The sequence below is a fragment of the Lethenteron reissneri genome, chromosome 43 (assembly GCF_015708825.2).
Source record: "Lethenteron reissneri isolate LAM-NWPU_2019-01 chromosome 43, ASM1570882v1, whole genome shotgun sequence".
In the NCBI taxonomy this organism is placed as follows: domain Eukaryota; kingdom Metazoa; phylum Chordata; class Hyperoartia; order Petromyzontiformes; family Petromyzontidae; genus Lethenteron; species Lethenteron reissneri.
Window position 1 is genome coordinate 1,350,625 of NC_083821.1, and position 22,136 is coordinate 1,372,760.

At 49.4% G+C, this 22,136-nt stretch overlaps 1 protein-coding gene across 3 annotated transcripts; it reads right to left on the reverse strand.

Moving 5' to 3' along the window:
- Positions 1–3,602: 3,602 nt before the first annotated feature.
- Positions 3,603–21,977, reverse strand: ZCCHC17 (zinc finger CCHC-type containing 17). 3 transcript variants are annotated; one of them, XM_061569309.1, is made up of 8 exons: positions 21,918–21,977; positions 20,721–20,801; positions 19,992–20,049; positions 18,996–19,096; positions 18,131–18,228; positions 17,109–17,209; positions 15,227–15,444; positions 3,603–5,480 (listed from the first exon to the last, which is right to left on the reverse strand). In XM_061569309.1, the coding sequence occupies exons 2-8, from the start codon at positions 20,760–20,762 to the stop codon at positions 5,241–5,243; spliced, it is 858 nt and encodes a 285-aa protein (XP_061425293.1). In that variant the 5' UTR covers positions 20,763–20,801; positions 21,918–21,977; the 3' UTR covers positions 3,603–5,240. The 3 variants fall into 3 exon arrangements, with proteins under 3 accessions (XP_061425293.1, XP_061425291.1, XP_061425294.1); XM_061569307.1 differs by having other exon boundaries at positions 21,852–21,961; XM_061569310.1 differs by lacking the exon at positions 21,918–21,977 and adding an exon at positions 21,473–21,789.
- Positions 21,978–22,136: the final 159 nt, after the last annotated feature.

Below are 22,136 nucleotides of genomic sequence, written 5' to 3' on the forward strand. Positions count from 1 at the left end.
TGATCGGCATCTGTGCAAAAAAAAAAATTACCCGTAAAAACTAAAGTTTTTCACTATAAATCCTTTATATGCGTGGCGGCTAGAGTCCTCTCGTCCTCTGGCTTGAGATGGCTGCCACCTATGGGTCAGATGATTGCTTGCCACCATTAAGCAATTGGTAATTAAATATTTTTAAAAAAATTCCTAAAAAGTGTCAAAAAAATTTGGAAAACATTTTTTCACGAAAATACATTGTCACGCACAACGAGTCTGTGTGCAAAATGTCAGCTCGATTGGATCACGGGAAGTGGGTTAAAAAACGACCGAAAGATTTGCACGGTCGTAAGCGTGCAAGCAAGTGAACTTAATATAAATGATTTAAGAATCTTGCAAAAAAACTGCGAAAGCTCACCGCAGCAAGGAGTGCTCAGTTATACTGGTAGGAACCTCCTGGTTACACCAGCCCACAGGGGATTATTGTGTCCGTCCGTCCGTCGTGGAGGGAGGGGCTGGGTGGGGAGGGGAGGGTGGGGAGGGAAGGGGCTGGGTGGGGAGGGGAGGGGAGGGTGGGGAGGGGAAGGGCTGGGTGGGGAGGGTGGGTGGGGCTGGGTGGGGGTGTGAGGGGTGGGGCTGGGTGGGGAGGGGCTGGTCATCCCGTGGTGTCCTTATAAACTCAACGTTTAACCTACTCACGCCGGCTTGTGCCCGCCCTCACAGTCGGCCATATTTGCGGAATACACCACGCCGCCGTTGACCCTGGCCATTGACCGAGCAACCCAACGTTCCCACCAGCTCCTTCCGCAGCAGGAATGTGTTTGCCTCCCCGTGTAATTGACTGGCCAGACGGCTTCGGGTAAACGCCGCCTTCATTCCGACTCGACACCTGTTTCTAGCCCGAGGCCAGAGCGATTTCCTGTTTCATTTACGGCACAGATGTCTCTGCAGGCGGACACAATGATCAGTCACTGTGTAACAAAAGCATATTTGATTTTTGTTTCTGGGTAGTGTTATTTTCCAATTGCTTATGCCTCAAAAGTACAGGAAATGGCTATTATTCCCCACAAACTTTGCTTTTGTGACCAGGACAGTGATATTTTGAAATGTACCTATTTTTGATGAGAAAACGTGTGCTTTTGTGTCATGCTTTTGAGACATAAGCAATTAGAAAGTAACACTTACTACCTAGGAACAAAAATCGTGTTACATAGTACAATTATTATAAGGCACAGTGTGCAAATCCGCAACGAGACTCGCACTTATTACAGAATAACAATTACATTTAAAACGACAGGAATGTTTTTTTTGTTATGTAAACTTTACGCTGAGATGGAAGGTCCCAATGTTTCGGCTGGCTGGCCTTCTTCAGGAAATGTCTATGCTGAGCTGCTCACATTGGACATCTGTGAAAAACGAGCTTTATCGCTCATCGGATTCCTCCAGTCCAAATATTTATGAAGGTAAAGGTGCAGCCCTGCAAGTGCAGCGGTCTCACGCCACTGCTGGCATGCATATGGGCCAATCGTTCATTCCCACACCTCATTAGAGAATGTTATAATCTAGTAATAGCATATCACTCAAATTGATATATATTAAGCCAAGACCTAAATACACATGCGCATGTCTTGTGCGCACTCATAAATCTTATTTAAACCATTGTGAAGTAGATATATATATAGTTCGGTGGGTTGAGGCTTTTTGTCCTGGTGCTCATGCGGTTGTATTTAGCTGCAGTAACCCGAAACATGGACCTCGACTGGGGGACACTCGGCTGCACCTCATCCCGATTGTGGCTCATGCCATCATTTCTGTGAGCACCAAGACAAAATAACGCCACTTAGCCCACCCTCGCCGACAGAAACATAGGCAGGGTGTAAACTGGTAACTTTAATTTGTGTTGGCTGTAACTTGTATAGGGCAGGCAACGTGAACAATATTGGTCTGTCTATTCATGAATAATCTCAGCTGTTCCCCCCCCCCCGCCACCACACAAAAATAAACACAACGCGCGCGCTTGTTTAGATTGTAAATTGATTTTTGTGGTAAACGTAATTGGGAGTCTCGTGTAATTGAAATTACACTGCCCAGCAGAGGAACGGGTTTGACACCACATTACCACGAACACCACTTAATGCTGCTGCCTCCTGCCACAGGAATGTGGAATGTCCACAATTCGTCACGATATCACCAACGAAGCGCTTCTCGATTTAAAGCTTTCGTGACTGCAGGGATTCATCTTCTTGGTTCTTTCGGTAAAGTCACGTAGAATGGAAATAATAAAATAATAAAAATAAAACATAATAAAATAATTCTCACGACGTTTCGGCCACAACGCAAGCAGCCTTCGTGAGAATTATTTTATTATGTTTTATTTTTATTATTTCCATTCTACGTGACTTTACCGAAAGAGCCAAGAAGATGAAGCACCTCTCCTTGCTTGCGCACTCACACGCTTTAGCGTAGGCGCAACCCTGCATCTACTTGCTCACGTCACTGCTGGTGGAAGGACCTCCATTAGACGGGAGTTCTGGAGAGCCCTTACTGAGGGCATTTTGGCCTACTCTTCTACACCTGCCAGACGTCTTGCCGGTCGATTACGGTGTACCAATTGACACGACTGGGCCGACATGCGAAGGAATTTCATCCGTCGCGACCTGCTCGTGCGACGTGTTCCACAGCACAAAATACGTCATCGTAATTCCATTCACTGTCATCCGGACTATCCTTGAGGTGTCTCGCGCAAACCTTTTTATTTCATGACCGGGACTCAAGTCCCCCCCCGCCCCACAACTCACGTCAGACGCCCCTTGGTTGAGTTTGCACGCGAGACTTCCTGGGAAGAAAACCATTTTCTCAAAACTTTACTCCATGTCGACCTTCCAGGGGGCCAACGCTGAAATTAGAGATTTCGATCGGAGCATTTGGGGGACACGTGCCACCCCCCTGTGGGGGCCAACCCCGACCTGCCAGGGCGCACTCTGACCTGTGGGGGCCAACCCCGACCTCCCGAGGCCCACTCTGACCTGCTGGGGGGGATTAGGTCCGACTTTGAAGGGCCAGAAGTCATCACACCCCCCCCCCCCCCCCCCCGTTGTTTTCCGGTCGGCTCGCTCAGTCTCCCAGCGCCCGCTGGACTTGGAAGGGCCCTCCCAAGTCCGTGGCCCCAGCTTCACCGCCGCTGCTGCAGCCAGGCAGCTCGGGGGCTGTGGCACAACAGACCGTGCCAGAGCTGCAGCGGTGTGTGTGTGTGTGTTCTGTAAAAAGGCTCCATAGAGGCTGGGTGATGTTGAAATCGATGCTTCAAAAATTACTTTTTGGAAACAAAATCTACACGTGACGAAAGCACCCACGTAAATGTTTTTTTTTAATCGAGGCATACTAAGGATCTAGATTAATGACGGAATAACAGCCAATGCAGTGGATACGCCCCGCAGTGATAGGCCATGGAGATGGACCGATGAAAAAAGCATCACGAGTTCGTGACGGATGACATCTTGGGGAGGCCTTTCTACAGCAGTGACGTGGCCGAGCGCTTTCCTCTTGTTGCAAAGGTTCGTAGTTTGAGCCCGGTGAGCGCCCTGGTTGTTGCTGCAGGTGCATTTAACAACAAGAATGCACGACGTCTGTGTCAGAGTCGCCGTTAAAACATCCGGCGATTTTATTTGGAACATTGGTAGGCCACGTGTGCCAGGTGTCACGGTCCAAATTTACGAAATTTCAAAATTAACTGCAAATTACGTAAATACCTAATTTGTCAAAATATCATGCAGTGGATAGATGAGGACTGATAAAGACGGTTAAGGGTTGTATTTTTTATTTATTTGTTCAGGGTTGTGTGATTGTGTTAAAGAAATCTAGTGAGCGACGTGGTTGTTGTTGTTGGGTGGGCCGGGGACCATTGTCCCAGCGAGCTCAAAATCTGCCCAGTGTACCGAAAATACCAACGAGCGTGCATCCACACTCGCACACACACACTGGGATAATTGATGTGGTATTAACGACACCTCCGATGTAGAATTCCGCTTTATCACAACCATTGTTGTTTCAAGCTTCAGCAGCACATTATCGCCGATTAAAGCCCGCGGCAGGGCCACCGTGGCACAATGCGCCGCTGTTTAACGCCGCCCTCAGCGCAACGCACTTCAATGCATTTACATATCCACGCAATCGCTCGCTTGACTTGTGACCAAAATTCTCGTGGCCTGGACGGCGTTCAATAGAACGTGACTCTGAACGGTCATTAATTGGCGCTGCTGCAGGGTTGTTCTTTTGTCAAAGTGGAAATTTCGGCGTTTGCTTGTATTTTATCACCCCCCCCCCCTCCAAAGATAAACAATAACTCGGTTTTAATAAACGATGCATTAAATATGCATAATGCGCATTCCACAGACCCGTGATGTAAGGTTTGGACAATGCACAATATACACAAAAGCATTTTATTACATATCACCGTTTCGTTATGGATCGCGTGTCTGCATTTTTCATTTTTGTAAAAGTGTAGTTTGCCCTCCGCAGCGCTCTCACATCTATAGGGAGTATTCTAATTAAGATTCCACAGTTAAACCCAGAGGAAACGGGCTTGCACATTAGGCTTGGCCTTCCATATGGCGCAACATCAAAATGAAAAATGTTCCATACTTAATAGCACTATTAAACAAAAAAAAGATGAGAGTTTACATAATGCTTTTGCTTTGTGCTGTACTTATAATTCCAATCGCGCAAATGTTAATGTTGCGCGTCTGCACACAAAGTCTGGAATGACGCCGAGATTAATATCACGAAAAAATCCCAGAAACGTTTCGGTTTAAAAGCATGCGGACGTGTGGGCGTAATGTGGTGAAGAAGTCAATCTGGGAAGAGATTTTCGTGACGTAATGCTCGCTGCTGCTGCTGCCGCCGCTCAACTCGGACTCAATGTGACTCGCAACGCGCCTCGCCAAACCGGCGCAGCGACGGTTCGCTACGACCACGCCGTCCTGCCCGTTCCCTGGACACGCTCCGTGGGGGACGTCACACACGCCTGTGGGTCGGTGACGGGCTTAGACCCCCCCCCCCCGCATCTCAATTCTTAGTCCCTGCGTTTGTCAATTCTTAGCCCCCGCGCGCGGATAACGCGAAGTGGCCGCGATCAAACAACCCCCACGGCAGGCAGGGGACACGGCGTGGGGGAGGGCCTTCACCCAGTGGCGGACTGACAGTGGGGACCGAACGTTATTTATAAGGGCGAAGTAAAAACCAGAAAAACGCGGTGCGAGCGAGCGGGCTCATTTACGGGACGATCGCCGTTTGCGTCCACTCTTGTCGGCCCTCTCCTTTGAGTGTTTCTTCTTGTGAGACTTCTTCTTTTTCTTTTCCACTTTGCGTTTTTTGCGTTTGTGCCTGCGCTCATCCTGGTCGGAGTCGCTGTCGTCCTCCGACGACGATGACGAGGACGATGAGGAGGAGGAGGAGGAAGTCTCCTTGGACCTCTTCTTTTTCTTCTTTTTCAGTTTCTTATCCTTATCCTGAGAGGGGGGTTACCAGAACAGAGATGATTAACGAACGCTGGGAGCAGAAAACGAACTGCAGCACACGCTGCCTATTGTTGCGTCCCTACGGAGCGTCTTAATTCACACCCACGGCGCTGTGGCAGATGATTAAGGCCTGGGGAAGGTCTTTGTCCGCTATTGGATGACTCATAGCTGATGATGAAATTCCGGATGAGCTGCATACTGGGTGTATAAGCGTGTAAAATATATTCGTATGAACTACGTGCAACAATTATATGCATTTTGAAACAATACGCATGGCAATTTGGCTGTACAGCTTGAATTGACGTGAGAATTCCTCCATTAAAAATAAATATCTTGGAGAAACACAAAGTGATATTACACACCGTGCGGAGAACTCACACTCCCGCTATTACAAGTTTAACAAGGCCCATACTCTGTGTGTACATTTCATGATAAGCGCTACCATCCCTGTGCTCTCATCATAATTAAAGGAGTAGCACCCCGAGTATGAAATGTACACACGCACCCATTGTCTCATAGCAAGTCATGGCAACGCAATTGGAAAAAGTTACCAGATGTGTGTGTGCATGCATTTGGTTCACGAACGCTGGAACTCAGTTTGACCCGGGCGAAAAAGTTAAATTGGCAACAGTGAACTTTTTAAAGGGGTAACACACAATCACGTCTGCATAGTGTTACATGTTTCACGCACAATAGTTTAATCAGAGTACATGTGTTGACATTTACGAACAACTGTGGACATTGACATCATGTGTGTCAATAGACGGGTCTTGAATCGATTGCAAAACTTGTCTGAAATTAAATCGTACAGCGGAAATGTTAGGATCGAGTAAGAAGTGGGTCAAGTCGCCACCGGCTGACACTTGGGGCTCTCACATCCATAGCCTCAATGTGAAATCCACATGGCATCAACAACTTTGTAGAGGTAACCTTTAGTGTGTGGTATGGGTCAGAGGGGCAACTCTATATTAAAGAATGCTGTGGCCTTTGAAGGCAGATGGCTGCAGAGAATGCTGAGAATTGCATAGCTGCATAGGGGAGATGACCTGAAAGTTAGGGATAGAATATGGGGGTAAAAACTTTGTAGGTTTAATCGCAGCAAGGAAGTTTTGACGGAGGGGGGGGGGGGGCATGTGCAGCATGGAGGAGGGCAGGTTACCGACCGAGACAGGATTGGAGTGGCACCCAGTGGTCAGTGACCAGGGGCAAGATCTAAAGCCAGATGTATGCAAGAGCAGCCCACAGATGTCAGGTGTGGACTGCCCAGCTCCCACATGATCTGGCAGCAGGAAGTGATGGTGAGATGTGCTGGTATTAATGGTGTTGGCCGTGTTGAGCTTTTTAATTTCACCCCGATGTCTTCTCAGGTTCCCAAAGGAGATGCCACTGAATGAGGGGGGGGGGGGGGGCACGGGGAGGCCCCCATAGAATCACCACTGGCACTGAAGCCATTTCATGTCTAAATGTGAAGCCATGCAATTGCTTGCGAGCGCCACTCCGAGTGGAAGGGCCCCCCCACCATAGGCAACTCTGGACACCCCCTCTAGAGGGTATTTGGCCTACTCTTCCACGCCGGTGAGAGGTCTTGAAAGTGGTGGGAGTAGCCACGCTTCACCCACTACGTGTAACCTGCCAATCGACCGTCGTGTTCCCATTTGTACTGCTGGATGGGGTGGATTTGACAACACTTGCACCATTGTTGCAACTGCGAGTCCAGCGTGCTAACCACCACAACGTGGCAGCATGCGTCTCTCATTTGAGATGTAAATGGCTATAATTGGCAGTCGGTCTGCTTGTTACAGCACAGCTGCAGTGCTCCGTGACCCGATACAAGGCGGGATGGCCTAGGCAGCCCTCCTCCCATTAACACAGCTGCCGGGCTAATCTTAAAACGTGATAATTTAATCACCACTCACTCGCCTGTCGACTAAACGGCCTTGCACCTGCCACTGGATGGCAAATGTGTTGCAATGCACCGAATGATGGCTCAGACGTGCATAAAATAGACAATGGCCCGGGTGTTTAGAACAAAGACCGATAGCTTAGATGCAAAGAACAGATGGGGGTCTGAAAAATCTGGGTCAAACTGTTGTCTTGAAAATTGCTCTTCAGTGGCCATGTGTCATTGTGTGTAAATTGGTATATTAGATCCCGTTTGTCTGGACCAAGCTGGTGAAAAATTAACACAATCATTCAACTCCTAATACAGCTCTACAACAAAAACTAATATCCCCGAGAGGACATTCGTTGCAGAGATGGAGCGAATAAAACCAGCTCGTGTATAGGGATCGTTGCATCGCAGAAGCACGTGAGATGGGGAGGCCTTCATCCAGCAGTGGATTGATCAGAGCTGATGAAGATGATGAACAAATTGACCAGTCCTTTGCTTGTGATGAGTTAGCATCCACACCACACGTTATCGTACTTACTGTTATGTACCCGTGACCAGCAATGGATGTACTTAATGGGTCTAGACACGTGCACGTACACGGCTTTACGTATCGGCTTCATTTTAAAAAGCCGCCAGTCTGACGTGTTATCTTCAAGGCAAATTGTTATTTTTTTTACAAAAAGCATTTCACGACCAAACCGAGATGTTGAGTCTTTGCATTTTTATCTGATGAGCCATGTAAAAAGCAAACAATTTGCATGGCCCACGCGATGGGTCATTGCAACCTCCCCTCTCTCGGTGGGCGTTTAAGAGACAGATAAGACCGGCCACAGTAACGGAACATACGTGCCTTCATTTCTCCGCCTGCTTAGCGGAGACGAACCGACCTGCCCTCGCGCCAGCCAAGGGAAATGTATTTATGAACCGCACGCTCCCATAATAAAAAAAAGCTCCGCGGGAAGATATCATCGTCGTCGGGCACGGCCAATCCGCTGCTGGATGAGGGTCTCCCGTAGCCGCGTTGGTCAGGGGGGTTCGTTTGACTATCCGTCGCTATGCTGGCGAGGTGCGGGTGGGTGAAGGCGCGGGCGGGCGTCACGGACGGGCATCACAGACGTGCGAGCGTGGACGTACGTTACAACAAAGGACCCTGGTCGCACTGTCCTCGGCTGTCCACCACATAGTCCCACATCCTACAACAGCTGTTATGTCTGGTGGTCAGCCATACAAGCACCGTCAAGGCTGCCGAGCCCTTAGCTTCTGAGGTCTGACGAGACGGAGTGCATTGCCGGTGATTTGGTCATAGGCATATACACGCTTTTTGATCACTTTGCTTATCACGTTAACAAAAAAATGTCTTTATCAGCGAGAGCCTCGCTGACTCTCAAGGCTGGTTTTCAGGAGGGTCTTGAATTGGTATGTTAGGCCGATTCCGTTTAGCAAAGAGTTTTTTTTTGTTATAAGAAGGAACATTCCAATAGCTGAGATTTGGTTGCGATTGTAAGCTTTATTATTCACATGTGTCTAAGATTTCTCACACCGGTTGTCACGCAGGCCTGATTTAAGCCAACTTAAGAATAAGTTGCGGACGTTTTGCCATTTGTGCGTATGAAATGGAGCCGCACAAATTTAAATGGGAGGGAGCTTGCGCGCGCGAGCTCACTGCTCGGTCAGTGCATTCCGCGCTGTCTACACACGGCTTTTTTGGATGAATGAAATCGCGGCCGCCCTCACCCTTTGCCCACCCGCGTTTTCCATCCACTTCCCGAAATGGCTCGGACAGTGGAACAAACAGGAATCGACGCTTAAATACCCTGGCCGGGATCCGAATGCTGCTTCGGCAAAGTGTGGCAGTGCGCTCGTAACTCTCACCCGTCCCCCACCGTTCACTTTGCCTGTCACGTGACACAGCCAATGAGGCTACGGGCTCAGGATCATGCCACATTCGCCGGGCTGTTACAATTGGCACAAGGGTCACATTGGCACTGCGTCGAGAAGCTCGCTGTATTTTGAAACCAGTGCCCCAAGACCCAATGCTCATGTTATCAATCGTCACTGCAAGAGGCCCTCACAGTGACACAAGTGACCGACACACTGTCACACGTTTCCTGCACACCAGAAACAGACACACACTCACCAGACACACTACCACATATACACCAGTACGCACAATGCAGTCCACGCACACCGTACACGTAAACACACCTGTTATACACAACGTCATACACCGGGGGAGAGATGTTTCTGAGGGCCCAATAGGACTTTCATATACATTGTACATTGACACACACACACACAGGGCCCTCTTGCAGCGACACGAGTGACTGAGCACGCAAAACAAAATCGAAAAATGCAGTTCCAATACATTTCCCCGTCGAGTACCCGATTAGCGCAGCTAAGGTGCTCATTGCAGCGACGAATACATGTCATTGGGAGTGACAGGCCTCATGTACAAAGGGCCAAGAAAATGAAGTTGTGGGCTAAATTGGGCCGGCAGGGCCATAGGTTCCCGACGCCTGGGCTAAGGCCACCCGAATAGGCAACAATGCTGACTGCACAATGCCACAAAAAGCAAAACATTGCCGAATCGCCCTTTCACGGCAAGGTTATAATTAAATTAGCAACGCCGGTTAACGTTTGGTCACTTAACACAACAATGGATCGCCGCGGGCTCTGGAGACGTATAACTTTATTTCATTCAAGCCGCAACTACCAATTGCTTTGGCTCAAGTGCGCTTATGATTTATGGCAATGAGGCGACACTCGAAATGAGAAACACTGGCACGTCAAATAACTTGCATTTATTCATACTAACAAGCAGCCAAATGCATTGTCTTCAGCTACGAAGACGGACAGGCTCCCATCGCTCGTGCATTGACGTGCGATGCAGAAATCCGCATTCGCAACGTAGGCGGCAAGGGGTGTGCTTTGGGCCAAGAAGTGGCAAGCTTACGCCAGATGCCTCTTGACATTGACACCAAGGGATACGTTTCCAAGGGAGCTTGCGAACCAACAAAGTGAATCCGCTCAGTTGCCAATCGGTGAAACTATTGTAGACATTACTCCTTTGACAACGTAAATGGGATAACTTTCATCAAACACACACACGCGCGTGCACGCATCAGCCTACGTTTGGATTTACAAGCCCATAAAGATGACTGGAGGGGAGCAGCGGTGCAGCGGTTCGTTAATTGCGCTCTGAATCTGGCGATGTCCGTTCGATTCCCAGCCATGGCTACTACCATCAGTGGTAAAACAACCCCCCTGACTGACAGGGCATGGAGAGGCCCTCATCCAGCAGTATATTCTCAAAGGGCTGTAAATTATAAATATTACGAAAATTCTACCTTTGGAATCTTAACATCCGATGGTGTCGGAGCATATTATTCTGAATAAAGAGTGCAACAGGTGACGTAAAAATTAAACATTAACAGGGCTATTGAAGGGAGACCAGTAGCCAGAAGCACAAAATACAATAAGTTGCATATCCATTTGTGTTCGCCACCTAACGCAGTTTAATAAGAGAAAAAGATGTACTCAAGCAGCCACAGGTGTTTGTGTAGGTGTGAAACCGTGAACAGCAATCCATTCACGAGGTCTCCGTTGATAGCAGCAATCAATAGTCCAAAGGCACTGATAAAGTGGCCAAGGCGGTGTTGTTTTACAAGCGTGCATGTGTATCGCTCCCATTGGACACGGGGGAGCCCATGCAATTAGGAAACCTGTTTGCATGCTCTTTAGCTTGTTTGCCCTTGCCAAATAAAAAAATACTGCATACAAGGAACTAGCAAAGGGTTAAGTAAACCTAGCGAGGCCTTAACTGAGCATTCAGCGAAAACTGGAAGGTGAATAAAGTGTTGAGAACACAGGTTTTCAAGACTCGGGCACTCTCAACGCGAGGCAGGAGCAAGTGGCGTGCATCGTGAAAACGAGAAGGGCGAGAGACGGATGTCGGGCAGCGCGCGACTGGATCGTGTCAGAAACGAAGAGACGAGCGAGAAGGCAGCAAGAGCTATGGTGCCCATCTCAGCGAAGCGAAAGAAAATCGACCACGGAAGCGTCGAGCTGGAAACCGAGAGGCAGGCATAGGAAGAGGTGGATCTAAGTCAGTGCTTCCTAACCTTTATTGCGGCCTGCATCACTCCCCTTCCCTTTGCTTCTCAGAGAGGGCATCTCGCATACCCAGGGGGTGTGTGCATGCACCCCAGGTTAAGAACCACCGATCTAAGTGGTGAGCGAGGACGTGAAGGGCCATGGAGTGGATGTGGAGATGATGGGCCCGGGGCAGGATTGAGAGGAGGGGACCGAGAAGGCAAACCCCGCACGAGTGCGGAAAATTCCAGGAACAAGGAGGTTGTCATGGTGGAGTTATTTCTTCTGCCGTGTGGCGGAGAGTCGATCGGCAACACTGATGTGTCTATGGTGAGGTGAGCCGGTGGACGGCTTGAGAGGTGGCCTGGTGAATTGTCTGAACCGCTGACGGTGAACAATCGTAGCGGTCAGTGGAGTTAATCTGTGGTCCGTAGTTCGAGACTGGTGACCACAGCGGGGGGGTTACTGTAACTGTATAAACGTGTCTCGTGACACAAACCACTTGTACCAAACGAGAGCCTGTGACAAGACACCGCCCCCACAGCCCACAACCCAATGCACAAGTTATTTCTGGACATAAAGGACATCATTGTGGTCTATGCCAAGAAAGAGTAGGGCACGTGCGCCAGTGCCAGGGGTTAAAACAATACTCCTGTGTTGGCGGTTAGCACCGTGCACTTTAGTGGGCATCTCCGACAGTTATTGCTTAAGTGGTTACTCATGCTTGGAAGTGAAAAAAAACGTGGATTTCGTTTTAACGAAAGTCTACGATGTAATACGTCGAGACCAACGCTGCGACGTGCGGGGGGCGCGCGGTTCGAGCTGTCGTGAAAGCGGGTCGTTGTCACTTCAACGTTGCACCGTGTGCTAAATTGCTACAATACTCCTCGGGGTGAGGTTGACCTTGCACCACGCAAATTCACTTTTGGGTAAAAAGCAATTCTGTTTTTTGGCACAACTCCCAACACTCTTTGCGAATGCGTTTGCTGGTGAAAATTGGATACATGTGCACGTAAAGGCCTTTTTCTATCCACTGCTGGATAAGGGCCTCTTCATTCAGCCGTTGTGGGTCGTACGGGTTAATTGACCATACTTCGCCACGCTGGTCTGTGTGAGTTAGTTAAGATGGGAAGCGTAGATGTGGGGGCACGGAAGCTCAGTACAACAATGGATTTTGTCATACTGCCCTCTGCTGCCACTGGGTAGCCCTGCAGCCAATAACACCTATTACACATGGTGGCCACCAATCCAAGGACTATCCAGGCTCAACCCTGCTTGGCTTCCGAGATCTGACGGCATTGGGCACGCTCCCAGTGAGCTGCTAATTTGTTTATCGTGAGATGAATAAGTTTCTACGCGGAATTCTTGCAGTGGCCATTGCACCACCTTGTCTGAGAAGGGGCACGTAGGATGAGAGAACCTCTCAGAATAACACTTCCATCACACTCGTGAGACCTGTTTTATTGTCCTGGCAAAGAACATGTGTTCCACAGTGCTCAAACTAAAACATTTCATTCTCAGGGGTGCAATTAAATATTAAGTGAGTACTCATTCTATGATTGTCCAGTGTTGCTAACTCCTTCAAGTACAGTCACCAAACAAACCTCAAGAGTACTCTTTGGTTCTTTCGGTAAAGTCATGTAGGAAGAAAAAATAATAGATCACAGGTGAAGACGATTGCTTGTGTGGCGATCGAAACGTCGTGATCTATTGTTTTTTCTACCTACGTGACCTTACCGAAAGAACCAAAGAGTATGGATTCCTGCAGTCACGAAAGCTTCAAATCAAGAAAAGGTCATCAAATGTCACCAGATAGACATCTAACGTCATGAAAATCGCCAATGAACAATCAACCTAGTAGCACACAGAGGAAACTGACACAGGATCATCAATACATACATGGAATCACTCCTAAATGTGCATAAAAGTCACCAGATGTGTCACTAGTCGCTTTGAACAACTTTTATCGCTTTAAAAAAAAAATTGTCGCAAGGAAACCCAAAAAAGTCACAAGATATAGGGACGTAAATCGCTGAGAGTCGGCAGACAACTCCGCAGCACCAACAGTGATGTCTGCTTAACGTTCTGACACAGGATGAGACCCGAGCCACCTTCGGCAAGGGCAAATGTTAATAAATCCGTTGACGCTGAGCAGTGAAAGGGCCCACACAGCTGATGGCGCCGTGCGTTTGGCAGCGAGCGAGGCCGAGCGGCGCATCGCAAGTCGGTGGGAAAGGGCCTTCGCGGGCGCTTCCAGATGCCGCACACGCCCCGCCACTTGCCCGCAGGCATCACGGCGGTCTGAAGCGCCGCGCTTTATTTGCGCCCAAGGGTTTAGGAAAGTCGCACAGCTGGCGAAAGAGCCGGGACCACCTGCCACACATATGCGACGTTGGCGCCGCCACTGCCGCCGGTGATGAACTGCCGCGCGGGAGAGTGAGGGGGGAGGTGGGGAGAGTGGGGGGGGAGTGGGGACGCGGTGCCCTTTTGCCGAGTGCCCCGTATGGAATCCCGACCAAGGGCACAAGCGAGCACGGGGCGCAACGCGACACCAGCGCCACGCGCTTGCTTGTCGCGGCCCACGGGAGTAAGAACGCCTCGCCATGATGACTGCCCCCATTAAAAAAGTTAACGATTGACAACTAAGCCTGGGGGGCGTTATGCACTAAACCTATCCGTCTGCCTATCTGCAGACGGATGCACAGAGCTGGCGCATAATCTCATTTGAGACTCATTTTTAGCTCTTTTCGTTATGAAGTAAGCCTGAGTTCTACGTACGTTAGAGTTCTCTGGCGGCCCTGTAGGACAGATGTGGCCAGAAAAGGTTCATCGAGTGTAGCCGCCACGGTATGGCTCTTCAAAACATAAACAGATACATTTGGTGAAGGAGATGGAGATCAGAGAGCTGCAGACAAGGTATAAAGATGAGTGAGATGAAAACAAGATAAACAAGAGAGATGAGAGGGCTGTAGACAAGAGGTACGCAATAGTGGTCACATGTACAGTCGTTATGACGTTTCAGTGCCATGTGATGTCATAACGTCTGTACACACGACACCGTGATGATGCGTCGCCTGCCAACACACGCTCGTCGTATTACGTGGCCCACTGCAAAATATAGTTGGAAGGACCATACCGCGTACAATGGCACATACGTAAAACACAACCATCCACACTCCTGATGAGAGAAAACGGGTCAAGTGCTGCAGGCGGGCATGTGTTTGTTGAGTGGGTTCGTTCCTCGACGCTGAAGTGTCCCTGAGCGAGGCCTCATCACTCCACGGAAAGCCTCTCAAGCTCTCCATTGTGTGTGGGAGATCAAATAAAAACTGTTGGATGATCATGCCTCTTGAAGGTTTGGCTCACCGAGGATGTGGCACTGATCAGTGACACGCTGCCACCTATTGGAAAATTATATTTTCTACCACGAGAGAAAAAGGTGCATGTTCAGCCCTCTTGTCAATCCACTGCTGGATGAGGGCCTCCCCGACAGTGTGTGGTGCGTTGGAGTAATTTGACTCCTCCGACATGGCATAACAGTTTGCATTCTGAAGCCTGTGTTGATGATTGGGCAAACAGGTTAGGTGTTCATCAGGGCCATCTCAGTCACATTGTGTTGCTGGTGGCATGGCCTGGTTGGCATGGGCTATGGTGCAATTACGTTGCCGGCACGCGACAACGACTCCGCTGGCGTGCTGCTGGTGCCGTATATGAAGGCAACGGCCAATCGACCTCACCCCTCCCTCCCTCTCACCTTCTTTCTCTTCTTGATGGGCCCCGGCGCCAGGCTTGGGGTTGCGGCCGGCGCTTTTCTCGGGTTGCTGATGGGCATGGCATTGGCGCTGTCGAGCGGGACTCCACGCGGCACGCTAACGGGCTTGGCGCTCGTGGCCCTGACGTCCCCCACGTCGTCGGGGATCAGGTCGTACTTTGTGCCGCCGGGCACCGAGAAGCAGTCCTTGGCGAAGTGACCTGCAGGGGGAGGGGTGGGGGGTCATGGGAATTTCCCACGATCGTTAATGCAATCGGCATGTTTTACTTCATAGTATCAGATCTGTGGGTTTAATTTAGACATTCTCTCATTGAATAAAGCAGTCAAACGTTTAGTCACCCTTTGTTATTAATTGCTGATGTGAAAGGCGCACAATTTTAGGTCAACCAATCGGCAAACTCAGCCAATATTTCGTGTACATATATATATAGCCAGTCATTTTTGTTGGTCTCCTTTCGTGCACTCCAGTCTCTTCTGCCACTACTAAATTATCTAGTTCCAAGTCGTGAATTTCATCTCGTCAGACACGTCATGCTTTGTCTTTGGTGGGCGACGGTAGTCATCGTCAAACTTGATGATTTTCATCCTCTCAGTCATTAATTGATTCAAATCAAATACGCTACCCCGATGAAGGTTTTCATCACGGCTCCTCGTCTGCTGATCAAGCACACAGCTTGCCAGCGAAAGTTGCAAATGTATTTAATGTAATCTGCCAGGGTCGGTGCGGTAGCTTCGGCTCTTAAATTGGGAGGCGGGTGTCAGATTTAAGACTGAGGCTTAATTTAGGCCCGGCCCAGTCTGGGCGATCTGTCGCGCCTTGGGGGATGGGAGAGATAATCGTTCGCGTTCAAATGGCCGAGAGGGGTGAACAAGGTCGTACGATCGATGTAGCTACTCGGGTTCCCTCGCTTGTCCGTCCGGTAACAGCACGCGTGTGCACAGCGCCCTCTACTGGTGAATCGAGTGGCTTTGGACACACTTCTGTCAGAGGTCGCAACCGGGTACCCGATACCCGTACCCTACCCGATACCCGGCTACCCGTACCCGGCAGGGTACCCTGGTGCGGCCGGGTACAGGTACGGGTAGGCCGTGAGTCACTGGTGAGTAATTGTTTGTCACTCATTTCCCAACGTCTTGTCTCTTCTCACAATTCAAGTTCCTAGAATCAACCCAACCACGCCTGCAACATGGCTTCATCCCAGAGGTCGCAATCAGGTACCCTATACCCGTATCCCTACCCGTACCCGGCCGGGTACGGGTAGGGTACGGGTACGGGTACCCGTTTGCGACCCTGGTGCGGCCGGGTACGAGTAAGGAATCAAAACCCGTTTGCGACCTCTGTCTTCTGTACAGTTCCACGTTCTCACAGGTTCATGGAAAATTAAAAAAACACCAAGTATGTGTGTGTGTGTATTTATATTCCAGGCTGTAAATGATCCCTGTGTGATCATGCTACCACCTGGTTATAACATCATGGGTAATTTCGATACATGCCAATTCCATACAGGTCAACAGAGGTTTATTCAACGGATACGGATACATCACAATGCAGTCTGGATTTGCGTAGCATCTAAATGTGATCGCATATAATGATACCATGCTGAAAAGGTGTGAATATTTATTTTAGGCATAGGAAGAGGGAAAAAAGATGTTCTGAGCTTGGACGTGGTCAGGGGCATGGAGTCGACAGCACGGAGGGCTGGGGGTACGGACCGAGTTGCATCGTGGCGTCAAGTTGCGCCTGTCACAAGCACTGAGGCGATGTCACCATCACCGAGAGAGATGAAGAAGAGAGTGGCGAATGGCAGCTGTTGTCATTGTCGTGGCTGTGTTTGTGGTGGGGTGGTGGGGAGGAGGCGGTAACCTTTGCAGCCACACTTGGTGCACGTGGTGCTGAGCACGGCTCCCAGCTGTATACGGTCGGCAGAGAAGTCTCGGAACTTCCTCTTTCTCCTCTCATCCTGCCTGCAATGAATGTTAGCCTCTCAGCACATCCATACAGCCGCCAGCCACTTAACAGAAATCAAAACTAGAAAAATAATAAGCATGTGAAGATGCGTCAGCGATTAAAACCAATTGTCGCTCACAATAAAAAAAATGGTTATCCATTTATAGATACCGATTTCTAATGATCATCTCTCTTCTCAACTGGTGATTGATTACAACACAGTCCGCTAATCACTGCGCCATCGGTCCACCCGCTAAGATTCATCGATTAAATCGTATGAGCAACAATTAAATTATGGAATTTAGATGTAAAAGCATAGATTAGTGAATAAAATCATGACCTGGATTTACAACTAGAAAAATAATATCAAATTGCTGGGTGGGGCACGATTTGTTATATGTTCAAAATAGATTATCATGAAAAAAGTTTTGACAATGGTTTGGATTTGCTCACTTCCACCAGACATTTACAATGTTGTGCATTTGGTCTCCAACACACCGCTGTGCTGTACCAGTAACGAATTGGCATGTTCTGTTTACATGACAAACCTTACTAATAGGCTGTGTGGGTTGGTGGCGGCTTTTGTGACACATTTATATATTTACGCAATCTAACCCAAAAAACCTGTATTATGGATGATATTGGTTGCAAAAGCCTACGTATTAAACTCGACGTTAAACGTTAGTATAAGCTTGAAAGCATTAACGGAGTTCGACACAAGTCTTGGTTTCTTCAAATTCTAAATTATTTCAATTGCAAACTTACTTTAAGCTAGAGTGTTTCACTACTCAAATAAGTCATGTAACGGACACTCACCTCTGTTGGCATTCCTCAGCCAACGCTGGAAACTACACATTCCCTGTAAGTAGCATTGCAGTCAATTACAACGTTGCATCATTAAAGGAATATAATTTCAGTGTTCAAGCGAGATGACTCACTCTAACCCCAAGTTGGATGGATCCAGATCCTTCCCAGTGCCCTGGTTCACCACCTTCATCGACAGGGCGATTTTCATCCCCTTTCCATCATCTTTATCCTGAAATTATAGCAGAAAAAAATACGCATTATACATTGCAGTGACTGGCGTGACATCTAGTGGCTGCAAGAATGATGTGCACTCATCGTGCAATTCTCAACTGCACACAAATAATAAAAAACACTCCAATCTTTAACTGGCTGCTCACCCAATCCGGACAAATTTCATGGTAGCAGCACTCAGTCTTCAAGATTCTCCATGGACTCACCCACACCTACTTTTCTCGTCTCATCTGGTTCTACTATGCTCCAGACATTCTCCACTCCAGCATGTAAACTTTCCATGGAAAACTCCCAGTCAACCTTCGCTCAGTGGCAGATCGCTCACTCTGCTCTGCTGTGCTCATATTTTGGAACTCCCTTCCACCAGACATCCGTGCTCTCGACTCCCTGCCCTTGTTCAGTTCCAGGATCAAGATTTTCCTTTTCCCCTTATGACTGATTGACTCTCTATACAAATAAATATGCCCACTGTCCGTGTGCGTCATCTAAAGATGTGGTTGCAGCACGATGATTAGGAAGCACTCCATGTCACGTGGATCACACACCGACACATACACAAGATGTCTGAATTTCAATTGATCATGTGTCATGCGGGGCTATTATTTAACAATCATCCGGAACGTGCAGCTTGTAATGACTTAATTGGTATTCGAACGCAGAAGACTGCTAAACATGGCAAGGCGGACTACACTGACTCGCGAGGACTGGAGTTTCAGAAGCCCTGCTGTAGAAGAAGCGTGAGAAGAGGGGAAACTTGACCCTCACCTCCAGCGAGATAACCTTGCACCAGACCTTTTCCCCAACGTCCACAACCTCCGCCGGGTTTTCCACGCGGGTGCTGCACATGTGGGACACGTGCACCAGGCCTGCAGATGGTCATGCCGGTGAGTGTGGCGTAAGCCTTTGGGTCTTTGCAATTTAATGGTACGGCCAGACAAAGCCCCCCTCGTTGTTTTGTTTGAATCAATCCACTGCTGGGTGAAGACCCCCTCAAGCTGTGTCAGTCATGGGGGTAGTTTGGCATACTTCATTCTTCATCATGCTTGTGAGTGCAGGTTGGTGTGGGGGAGTCAGGAGATGCCCAGGACCAGATCAGATATCACTCACCACTCAACATTAGCTCTGGCCAGGAATTGAGCTCAGGTGACAAGGTTCAGAGCAGAGTGCGCTTACCAATGCACCACCACTTTAAAAAAAGTACCCTCCAGTTTTTACACGATGCATGTAAGAAAAAATGTGGGGGTCAAATGCGACAAACTTCAACTGTTGAGTCATTTCAATAAATACTGTACAATCTTGAATGCTAAATAATGGGGTATGCATTAACTACATCCTTATGTAATGTACAGGTAACTCGGGAGTCCAAGTCATCTCATGTAAGGCCCTCAAGGAAATATTTATTTTTACACTCTATACACTACTTACCCCGCGCACAGCCTGCTATCAGTCTCAACCCTGTTCTCAGCGCCCACTCCGTGTGCCCCACACCTCTATCACCTACCCACATGTCTCCCAGTCCCCTACTCCCTGATGAGGCCCTCTCTTCCCACCAAAGGCCCATAACACAGTTTGCCATTAAACCCATTAGCCCCATCAACTTTGTTTATGGCACCACACCCCCGGGGCCCTGTGCTTATGGCCCTGTAAGCCACAGGTGCCCAACAACCCCCTCTGATGCTACACATTGCCAGCGCCTACATTTACATTTTAACTACATTGTTCCTTTGAACCACTGCACATACAACTATAAAAAAAACGTACCATGTTTTCTGAGTCCTGGTAGTTTCACAAATGCTCCATACTCCCTGACGGAAGCGACCTACGGAAAGACAACTTTCAGCATGACAAAACCATTACTGCATCACTTGATCACTTTACTCATAATGTCCAATAATGTGGAAAGGGACGCCTCACTGCATCTCAAGACTCGTTTCCACGAAGGCCCTGTTATTCTGGGCTGCTTGGCCATTTTTTTTATTATAGATAATATATCATAAGTTCCTTGTCAATCCACTGCTGGATGAAGGCCTCCTCCCCGCGCTGTGCCGTTCATGGAGGTTGTTTGACTATACTTCACTAAACTGGTCAATGCGGGTTGGTGAAGGAAGTCCAGAACTGGTTCTGATATCACTCGCTCCAGATTTTAGCCGTGGCCATGAATCAAACTGAGGTCTCTGGATTTACATCCCATCGTGCTAACTACTGGGCCAACGATCCAGCCCTGTTTTTTTTTCCTTTTTCGTGTTGTGCTAATGTGAAGAAACCAGAATACTGTACAGTATAGTACAAAATTCACGCACTGCAGGCGATAACAAAGTTAGGCAGACAGCTTCACAAACTCCTCTTCTGCACTGCCATCTCCTGGCCACTTCAAAGCGCAGTGGGTGTTGGGAGTTGACAAATTTGCAAATGATCCACTATCCCCTTACCTCCAGAGCGCCGCGCACGTGCGTGAGTGCAGTGAATACGAACGTGCGTGCGTGTGTCTACCTCTCCCTGAATGATGGAGTAGAGCTCAGGAAGCGCCTCCATGCTGATGCCTCTTCGCACTCACAGCGGTCACGCTGCACTCTGCAACACAACACAGACATACACACGCTGCACTCTGCAGCACATCAGACACGCTGCACTCTGCAGCACATCAGACACGTTGCACTCTGCAGGACAACACAGACATGCACACGCTGCACTCTCCTGCACAACAGACACGCTGCATTCTGCAGCACATCAGACACGCTGCACTCTTCAGCACAACACAGACATGCACATGCTACACTCTACACTTCTACAGCACAACAGACACGCTGCACTCTTCAGCACAAAACAGACACGCTGCACTCTGCAGCACAACACAGACACGCTGCACTCTTCAGCACAACACAGACATGCACACGCTGCACTCTCCTGCACAACAGACACGCTGCACTCTTCAGCACAACACAGACACGCACACGATGCACAGACCACGTGTCGCCGTCCTGTAACGATCCGGAAGAGAAACAATTCGCCTCTCGTACAGCAAGGCAACCCTTTGGTCCACGGAAGGGGATATCAGAGAGCTACCTCTGAGATCCCTCGAAGCCTCTAAAGTGATCTCTGGTCCACAGAGTATAAGCCAGCATGTTCCCAATCGCTCTAGGCTAACCCCAACTCTGACCTAAGCTTAAATCTAACCGTAGCATAGCCCTAACCATACCTAGCCATAACTCTGATCCTAAACGTAACCCGTGAGCCCAGCCTACCCCAAGCTGATGCAAACGTCCACACCCATCCAGCACTGCCGGCCGAGGGCCTTCCCACGCCGCGCGGGCCACGTGGGAGTTATTTAGACATACAGTACTTCGCCACGCGCTGGCCAGTGCGGCTGGGGGAGGCGTACGAGCGCAGACGCGAGAGCGCACAAGTACAGTACAACTGTGGACTCCGCCACGCAGCAGCCCGAGACACGCGGCGAGCGAGTGAGCGAGACGGCCTCCCGTCCCAGCGCAGCCTCCTCCGTCGAGGGCTCGACGCCGCGAGACGTCTGCCAGCGTGGGCGCATCGCAGAGAGACGCCGAGATGGCGCTCCAAGGCTACGATAACGCGCGAGTTCGCACGCTGACCCCGGCGGTGGGTGCTGACCTTAGCCCCTGACCCTCCAGCCGTGACCCCGCGTGACCTGACCACTCGGTCACGTGGCCGCGTTACCGTGGCCGTGCGCGCGCGCCTCCTCCTCTTGTCCCCCCCACCCCACAGCGACTCACGGCGACCTCTGACCTCCCTCGCCACTCGCGGCCTCGGACCAATCGCGAGTCGCGATGCTGTGAGCGCGCGAGGGAGATACAAAAAAAAACCGCCGTCGCGTCCAATCAGAGCGCGCGCGCGCGCGACGTCACCACGGGCGCCTCGACCAATTGCTACGCGCGT

Coding starts and splice junctions, on each gene's coding strand:
- ZCCHC17 (XM_061569309.1), bottom strand. CDS start 20,762: ATGGAGGCGCTTCCTGAGCTCTACTCCATCATTCAGGGAGAG. Junction 20,050..20,720: donor ACTCCATCATTCAGGGAGAG/GTAGACACACGC, acceptor GTCTTTCCGTAG/GTCGCTTCCGTCAGGGAGTA. Junction 15,445..17,108: donor CACCAAGTGTGGCTGCAAAG/GTTACCGCCTCC, acceptor CTCCCCCTGCAG/GTCACTTCGCCAAGGACTGC.